A 9934-nucleotide genomic window follows, 5' to 3' on the forward strand; every position below is an offset into this window, starting at 1 on the left:
TCGAGATCGACCGCAGGCGGTTCTGTTTACCGTTACAGTACGCCTGTCGCACCAGTTTACCAGCTCAGCCAAATAGGTTCTGTAAAAAAATCAGCATTAAGCTTTATCTTGTTGTCGGCACGGCATAGATCAAAGAAGAAGCCACGTAAATTTAGTGTTATTTGTTTCTACGATATCACCATTTCTTGCCCCAAGACGCACAGCAAGCGACGCGCAGAGTTCACCCAACACGGGAGCGTTACTGAATTCCTTACGTGTTTTTGCATACTGATCCCTGAATGCGGCCTTGGCATCTAGGGATCGAACACCGTGGCAAGAAGACGAACGTCGAGGACAAGCAGCTTTTGAAAGGGGTTCATTTCTTTGTGAGTAGCCTTATAAGAGCCCTGTACCTTTGAAACAACGAGAAAAGACTACAGTCCTACAGACTCGAATGAAGAGACCGTTCGCGGCTGTCAATCCATGGCAGTCGGGCTTGCTGTAGCGATGAGTCGGCAGCAGCGTTGGTAGGCGGGCGGTCGGCGCTTCTGAATGTGACTGCAGCGTCTTCTAGAAGCGCTGCGGAAGTGCCGGATGCTAGCTCACCGGAAGAGATTTCCGACCACGTCACGAAACTTGCTGCTGGGCATCGAAAAGGGCAGAAGCACTGAGAAGGTGTTCTACGGCATCGCGATGTCGGAAGGCAAAACAGAAACCGAAAACAAAACAAAACAAATCGAGCATCAGCTTATCCATCGCTTCCTCTTGCCGACAGCACCAAAGGGTTGTGTCTTCGCCACTACCGCCAAAGCACACCCATTTTGAGCTGAGAGCGCAGTCAACTTGATCTCGGCGCTTATCTTTTGTTCTCCGGTTCTCGAAACTGCGCCTTTGGTTTCCGTGATGCTCGCCGCCTTTGTATCGCTTTTCTTTTTTTCGCACACACGTTTTCAACCCTGGAAAGTGTAACCCAAATCCAACACATGCTGATTTTACAGGATTGTTCTATCTGACGTAACATTTTAAGCTTTCCTCATGTTATCGCGTTTTTCCCTTTTTATCGATTGACATGAAGTAAACAGCCTTCGTTTAAGTAGAAATCCCCATGGATGTAGTTGGCGGAATGCGCTTCTGCGAAGAAATCGCATACTGAAAGTTCGATGTCGCGATTGCTGCAGTTTCGATTCGGTCATTGACCGTATGGCATAAAGTGATACAGTTGCGACTCAGAAGCACGACAGTCGGCAAATGGAGGGAAGAACAGATTAACATTTTGCTGTCTTACAGACAGCTATATTTAGCGGCTAAGAAAACAGCTAACCAAACTGCTTTGTCGTTGCCGCCACATCACACACTAAACCACGCTTCCCAGGTGACAAAAAAAAGTTTCGTGTACAGTCACTTACACAACAACTTAAGTTCAATTGTAAGCACATTTATAGTGCCCCTTCTGACGCATATTTCGCAGACAATTTATGTATAACACATAAGGAACGAATTGCACAGTTGCCGCGGTGGCACAGTGGTTACGGCGCTCGGTCGCTGACCCGAATGTCGCGGGTTCGATCCCGGCCACGGCGGTCGCATATCGATGGAGGCGGAATGCAAGAGGCCCGTGACTTAAATTTAGGTGCACGTTAAACAACCCCAGGTGGTCGAAATGACCGGGGCCCTCGAATACGGCGTGCCTCATAATGATATCGTGGTTTTAGCGCGCAAAACGCCAGACCTTATTAATTATGATTTGCACAGCCAAGTAAGAGTGGATTCGCTAAAGACTAACTTCAGTGGAAAATATGAATATAAATTGGAACGCTCTCGTGTACGGACAATTGAGAAATATTTGAAGTACGCGCACTGCACTTAACAATGTTTACCACATGAACAAATGTGGGCAGAACTTCGCGAGGTTATTCTGAGCTTCACCTTAAGGTGAGATGAGGCTGATGACTACTCGAAATACGAAGATGAGGGACTTTAACGTTGTCTTGATGCGCAAGTTTCAAGTTAAGTAAAGTCGATATGGGCTTCTTCACGTTATAGGGAAGGCCGAGGTCTCTTAAAGCTGCTTAAATGCACGCCTGCTACTAATAAGATGGGGAGGAGTAGGTATAAAGTTTATTGAATGTCCTGTAAAGGGCTGGAGAGCACGCCTAACTGCTCCCACGTTGGAAGATGATGATCAGATTTCTTCAGATGATGATCAGGTTTCTTCTGACGTGAATTTAGCAACTCTTTAAAGATGTCTCTAGGGCCGGGCCCAGCTTTATTAAGCTATACATAGGGCACATGGACATGGCATTTTTTGTTGCTTGAGCCTCTTAGTCAACACTTGCTTCACCTGTCATTATGCTTAATCCGCTCTTGGCTACGTGACAGCTGTAACAGGGGCCTCAGAACGTGGTTACGTAGTTCAACAAACAATTACGTAAGCATAGTCTGTCCTTTTGAAGCATATTCAACAGTGCGATCCTCACCACAATTACACGAAAGGAGGATCAGGTTGAGGACCCGACTTCAACCTAGGTGTTATAGATGACGTGATTTACGTAGCTTCAATATCATCGAACTAATTGGGTGTCGAGGGGGGTCGTCGAGTCTGAATTGATGTTAAGGATACCAAGCCCTCTGAAGTAGTTCGTTTACATTCAAGCCCACGTCCAAGCACTTTTAAGGCACAGTTTCCACAAATTCTAAAACGAGTAGCCAGCCCCATTACAGTCGACTATATATTTTTAATTGTATATATATATTATTATACGAATAGTAGTATTAGTATATATTATTAATTAGTTTACTTAAAAAACACAAGAAAAAAAGGATGTCTACTGCAAGCTTACGTTGTTCATTTGGCCGCCATACTCAAGTCGTTCTTTGGTCCAGAGCACGCGATTTCGCGCTTAGTGTTTTTGAGAGATATATGCTAGCGTACTGCAATGCAACAAGAGCTGCTTGATCGCTTATTTCGTGCAGGTGCATTGCGAACTATAAGCTCGGCCTCTGCTATGCAGGTAGCACTTTGTGTGCGCACAAATGTAATCGTAGATGTCACCGGTGTGCGATTTTCGATGAATATAGTTAGGTATCTGAATATACGAGATGTAATCTCACTTCACAGACTAGGCATTGAAGAAATGTCGACAGGACTTACCAGCTGAGATATCCGGTCCCGAAGTTATCGTATATCCTCTCAACGATTACTCGGCCAAAAGAACGGTGTAATTCTAAATGACATATGCCAACTCAAAATTATACATTTATTACATGCAGCTCTTGAAAGGCAAGTTCATTAATGTGTTATGTGATTGAATTAGTTATATGAGATTTTTAACATGTGAAGGTGGCACTTTCTCCCTCACATCCTGCTCAGAGGTGCTGCTTATTCTATGGCACGTCCGAGTTGCAGGTTTGCACTTGCGACTGAGCAGACAGTATACAGGGCGTCCCAAATATCACGCAGCACGATTTAAAAAAAGGGGAACATCATTACGCGAAGCACACCTAGTCCATATTGTTCCCAGTATACTGTAGTAGCCAGTACTACTTTTCGTTGATTAGGTTTAGTTAATCAGCCCTAATCATGTTTCTAACTCGAATAATACTCACCTAATCATTAGAATGTCAATGAGGCATATGTAGGCATGCTCAAATGACATCTAACTGCGCTATTTTCAGCAACGTACTAACTTCGTGCTCATTTTTTCTGGCTGATAAAGAAAGCACGCGAAATATGAAAAATAACGCGTGACTACGGTCCCACCCGCAAAAGGTTGGAGCGTAGTCTTGACATGCTGCCTCACAATGATTCTCTTTGAGGGCGCTGCTTCCTGATGCGCGCTGCAGTGTAGTCACGTGTCATTTTTCAGATTTCGCGCGCTTTGTTTATTAGCCAAAAAAAGCGAGCACGCACTTAGTACGTTGTCGAAAACAGCATAGTTAGCTGTCATTTGAACATGCCTAGATGTGCATCATTGGCATTTTAATGATTGGGTGAGTATTTGTCGAGTTAGAAACGTTATTAAGACTAATTAACTAAACCTAATTAACGAAAAAATATACAGTGTACTGGGAACAATATGCACTAGGTGTGCTTCGCGTAACGACGTTCATCTTTAAATCGTGCTGAGTGATATTTGGGACGCCCTGCACGCATATGTCGTGTTCTTGGTCATTCTATAACCACAAAACGCCGAGTGTTGTCTCTTTTGGCAGAATGGGCCCGCGGCACATGCACGCCACAAGAGACCGCGACGAGCGCGGAAGAAACGCAGCGACGGTGGAGGAGAATCTTTGACCTTTACAGTCGGAGACGACACGGGACAATTCCTCGCGCTCTGAAAACAAGTTCGTCGTCAGCGTAATGCTATGTCGACGATAGACACATGTCGTTCCTCACATTTGTCTTTGATGTTTTCCTTATCGAATCCGGACGAAATGCCTTATCAGATGTCCCTGCGCGTCACAGTGTTCATGTGCGAGCGTCCACAACCAGTGAGTGCCGCAGTTTCGCGCCCTCTACAGCTTCGCAGAGTTACGTCCGTAATCGCGTGAATACACTTGTGCCAACAACTGCTGCTCTCGGTCAGTGACACTTCCTCTCACGTTGCGAAGGGTATCGTGCAGCGTGAGGCAGGCCATCGTCACTTTTCCTTTTTCGAGAAAGGAACGAGAAACTCGCGACTAAGCGAGTAGTGCGTGTATTACGAACGTTTAGTAATCGAGTGCTGACGGTGCACCTATATCGCTCCCAACAACTCCACGCAGCAGGAAACGCTCGCCGAGGAAACGCCCGCTGCATACCTGAGAAGGACTAAAAATCATTGGATACACGGGAAGGTATCAGAGGGATCCGCGGCGGAAGCGCGCAAACGACCGGCGTCTGCGAGAACATGGAACATATCGCGGTCGCGGAAGTAAAAAAAAACGGCGTAGCTGTCGCCAGATGAGAACGGATATAGAAGTGGCTCGCTTGCGTCCTCGTATACTCATCGGTGAGAGTTTCGAAGGAGCCTCGTACGTGCCGAACTTAAAAGTACAATCTGTTGGCTCCACATAGAGCGTGGGCCGCTCTCATCTCAGACCTTCTCCTCGCTTTGTCGTTTGTTCAACCTCCGCACCGAATGGGAAGCCGCAACTGTCTGGTGACGTATTCTACGCACCCGTATAAAAGATGCGCGCAGGTCGATGGCAAGGACACCATTCTCATAAGACCTGCGGAGAACCGACCAGGACAGCAGCCATGTACACACTCGTGAGTAAATACTTTGTGTTAACGGTGAGACATATGTGGGAAAAAAGTTAGGCACGACCTTGGATTAATAGGTTGCTGTTACAGGAAGTGCGAGTACAGGACGGGTGTTTTCGCACTGACGTTGACCATCAGTGCGGAAGCATCGACAAGTGATTAGCTAGCCCATACAGGAAAAAAAATAGCGCTGTAGCGCATCTCTTAGTGCAGCCTCCTGTGGTATGTAAATATTTAACGTCCGTACCAGACTCCAGCTTATGAGACATCACACCGTTGGCGAAAAATGTTGCAGCGGCACCGTCCATGCAGAAATAAATTTTTGATAACAAATGTTTATTTATTTATTTATTTATTTATTTATTTATTTATTTATTTATTTATTTATTTATTTATTTAGTTATTTACACATACTGCAGCGCTAAGTGCGCTATGGCAGGAGTGGGTATACAAAGATACGTAGAATTTTAACAACCATGAATGAAAATTATGTAAACAGGCAAACTAATACAGATGTGTGATTATAGAAGGTCAAAAGTGCACAAACATGTGATGAACATGAATGAAAATAGAATAAAGAAACAATGCTACTCAAGTGATCACACCAACAGTGTGTTGTCGCTATACGTGCGCGTTTATGCATTCGATACGTTTTCCTTCTTTTCTGACAGTCACGGTGCAAATTCTATTTGTGTCAATTACACAACCCAATATTTCAACTGCGCCCGTGCGCTCAGAGTTGTCCTTTTTTTGTTTACTTCACTTGCAGTGGCTCGCTAAGCACGCTACAAGCGAATATTGCCCAGGCGCCAGCAGCGCCCTTGCACTTATTCAAAAACACAAGCAAATCAACAATGATGTGGTGATTGACGAGCGGAGCAGAACCTAAAAGTGTTCAGAATTGAAGACTGGCGCCTTTAAGTGTCATTCACTCGAGTGTCCTCGAGACCTTGCAATCATTTGAGTTACGTTCATTGACCTTTGACTCTTGCAGCTCGCACTTCTTTCGGCCCTTGTGGCGTGTGCCTACTCCGGCGACGTGGGTGGCTTCGGCTACGGTCCCGGACTTGGAGCTGCTGGTCTAGGCGGCGCCGGTCTTGGCCTCGGTGGCGCCGGTCTAGGCCTAGGCGGATTGGGTCTTGGAGGCGTCGGGCTCGGAGGTCTCGGACTAGGAGGCGTTGGACTCGGAGGTGTTGGACTCGGAGGTCTGGGACTAGGAGGCGTTGGCCTTGGTGGCTTCGGTCCAGGACTCGCCGTCGGCGCAGGGCCCGTGGTTGCCGCGCCAGTGGCCGTGGCAGCCCCAGTGGCAGCACCTGTGGCTGTTGCAGCACCTGTCGCTGTCGCGAAACCTGTGGCAACCGTGTCGTACGTGAAGCAGCCTGTGGTGCGCGTCAGCTATGTGACCAAGCCGGTGGTCAGCTACGTTAGGCAACCGGTGGCCTCGGTCTCACACACTATCAGGCCCGTGGTTACATACAGCGCAGGTGGTGTCGGGGCTGCTGCAGCTTTGGGCAGTCTAGGCGCTGGGGGTCTCGGAGGCCTGGGCCTGGCCAATGGACTTGGCCTTGCAGGTTTAGGAGGCGGCCTTGGAGGAGGACTCGTAGGTCTTGATGGTCTCGCAGGCGGGTTTGGAGGCGGAGTTGGAGGCCTCGGCGCTGGACTGGGCAGCTATGGCTACGGGCCTGTCGGCGTCAAGAAGGGATACATTCGTCGTCGCTAGATGCGTCATGAGCTCTTTGTTTACCTGGACGTCGTATGCGTCAGAGCCTTGCGGCGCAAACCGCTCATGTCAACGTACTGCACTTTCTACATTTGTGTAAATGTCACCCTCATTTCGAACATGGCATGGCTAGTCGCAGAATAAAATGTATGCTTGATCTCTTCAGTTGAAATATTTGTTTGTAGCATTGTTATTTGTACTGCACTGCCTTTCTGTAGTGCTTTAACTTATACTGATAGCCTTCGACGACGCCACTGAAATGGTTTTAATTGAACATTGTTAGAATATGCGCGAACACAAAGAAAAGTGGTTTAGAAGAAGCGCTCAAATGTTGTTCAGTCATTGGTTTACTATTTACCCTTCACACTCGGAATTGCGTCAGTCCTTGAGAATGGTCAATTATCGCTTTGTTGATAGTGTCTTCTGCTCGCCGCCATTATTATTTTTGACGCATGGTTCTCATTTTCTCAAGCGTGAAACGCAGTGGACGTGGTCAGGTGTGGTGCTCCCAAACTATGGAGTTGAACACAGTGAACCGTATTTGCTTACGGTGATTCTACTCTGTGTACTTCGTTTAGCAAGAGTTGAAAAGTGAAAGCCCACCTTACCTGCTAAGTTTTCCCGCCAATCTGGCACCAGCGAAAGTACCTGACCATACCACGGCAGGGGGACTGTATGTGTAGTTACTTTAGTATGACGCGGCATCAGTCACCCGATTAGCAGAACAAGAACACAAATAGCATTCGTGTTTTGACCAGAGTAAGGTGCCGTAAAGATTAAAGTTTAAAGGGGCAGGGACGATAATTCGGCCAACTCTTCAGTCGTCTCACTCTGTCTCACTCGGACTCAGACCAACCCATGAGTACAGGGGCGTAGCCAAGTTGGGGGGGTTCAAACCCCCCCCCCCCCCGAAAATTTTCAGTTTGGCTTGCGTATATATACACGCACACATACAAACGCACGCACGAACATACATAAAGTATGGTTGAACCCTCCCCCCCCCCCCCCCGAAAAAAATTTCTGGCTACGCCCCTGCATGAGTACACGCTTGAGTAAGCACCGCGGGATATAGTTTCGGTTTGTTTGAGTCAGCGTGAGCCCAGCAGAGAAGGATTATATAAACGCATAGGTCGGCAAACTCACTCATGAGTTGACTCACTCAGACTCAGATCTAGCCGTGAGTCTGAGTCTGAGTGAGTCCGGGTGAGTAATATTATGGTGAGTTTGAGTCCGAGTGAGTTCGGTTGAGACAAATTTTCGTGCGTCTGATTCTGAGTGAGTCCGGCTGAGGAAAATTTCGGTAAGCTTGAGTTCGAGTTAGCCCTAAGCACAAAATATATTTCTTGAGTGAGTCTGAGTAAGCTCCAGATGTTTTTGCCGACCTATGCTGATAACTACTCAACGTTAACATTACTATCAGCCTTATGACGGTTCGCGTTGATACTCTCTTCTACTCACAGATACTTCAACACACTAGCGTTCATACGCGAGCTCAATATTTGTTGATCAGAGACGTGCCTTCGCGGAGGCCGCAGTAATGACGAATTACTATATTTTACCGCTCCCAGAGGGCAACAATCCACCGACCGGGAGAGTGGTAGATATAAAAGGCGCTCTTGTAATGGCGCCAGAGTCTGTGACCGTGGCGCAGTGGATAGCGTGCCCGGCATCTGTTGTTGCGAACCGAGCGGTCGTGGGTTCGATGCCCGTTGACGGAACTTTTTTTTCTTTGCCATCTGATCGTGTAACTTTTTTCTACGTCATTTCCGTGACGGAAATACGTCACTGAAGTCTTGGTGGACCCCGGCATAAAACACTTTCGTGTTAAAATAAAAAAGCTCCTGCACGTAAATGGACGGTCGTCGTTTATGCCGCCGGCCGGCTTAGCTAAAACAAAAATCAACGAGAAACGCTCGAGTTTATCCGGGCTATTGTAATTCAAACAACAAGGAAGGCCGTCGTCGTCTTGAAAGTTAATGAAGTATATTGATATGCATTTACAAAATCGAGAAAAGAATGCTACAACATCAGTTTTAATTCGAAATTACTAAGCGAGAAATGTGGACGCCTAATTAGTTCACCGCTTCCATTTATCGACTCTATACGAGGCCCGCGAAGCCGCTTCGAATAAACGGCCCGCCACTGCAAAGATCACACGCCGTTACCAATTGTTTCTTAACAAAACAGTGCTACAAATAGAAAATACCGCATACCGTATTGTCGATCACACAAGTTCCTGGGTGTCATAATAGACAGAGAAATCTCATGGAGTCCTCACGTCTCGTACCTGAAACAGCGGTTGACAGGCGTTTCTCACTTCTTCAAGTTTTTCGCTGGAAAGACTTGGCGAATGTCGCCCAGTGCTATGTTACAACTGTACAGGGTGCTGTTTCTCGGTTTCCTGCGATAAAGTTTGCCTGCATTAGCTAACGCAAACAAGACAAGTCGACGCATGCTACAAAGTGTTCAGGCCCAGGCTTTCCGGATTTGTTTAGGCCTGTCTCTAAGTGCTTTAAAAGCGGCGACCAGCCGCTGTTGAAGCCATCGCCAAGGACCACCTCATAAAGACTCATATTGAGGTTGAAGCTCTGAGGACCCACATAAGGCATCTTGCCCGGATTCCACACCACCACCTAGCCTCTCTAGCAGCGGACAGACCACGCACCTCTGTCACTAATCCCGTCAATGGGGACTGCAATCGCCGGGCGGATTCTAAGGGCTGGCGTCACGGCCCTCCGAAAACGCACCACGAAAGCGCGGACAATTTAGAGTTGGTCCTTTGGTGCGCCAGCGAACGCCGGTTGTGGTCCAAAGACCGAGTCAGAGCCGAGAGTCGATAACACAAACGAAAACGAAATATATTCTCAGTTAAGGCAATACAAATAATACAAACACATGCAACCTCGGCTGGTACCAGTTACAACTTCACAATATAACTCAGATGGTGTTTACACAACGGGAGCTAAACAAACAGATCACACGCTACAAAT

At 47.1% G+C, this 9934-nt stretch overlaps 1 protein-coding gene across 1 annotated transcript; it reads left to right on the plus strand.

Annotated features, from left to right (window-relative positions):
• Positions 1-6341: 6341 nt before the first annotated feature.
• On the plus strand, positions 6342-7094 carry LOC119372074 (adult-specific cuticular protein ACP-20-like; the record flags this gene model as incomplete). The annotated part of the gene is made up of 1 exon (XM_037642529.2): positions 6342-7094. A coding segment is annotated over one exon (603 nt), but the record flags the coding sequence as incomplete, so codon positions are not given.
• Positions 7095-9934: the final 2840 nt, after the last annotated feature.

This window comes from Rhipicephalus sanguineus, chromosome 1 (assembly GCF_013339695.2).
Source record: "Rhipicephalus sanguineus isolate Rsan-2018 chromosome 1, BIME_Rsan_1.4, whole genome shotgun sequence".
NCBI lineage: Eukaryota > Metazoa > Arthropoda > Arachnida > Ixodida > Ixodidae > Rhipicephalus > Rhipicephalus sanguineus.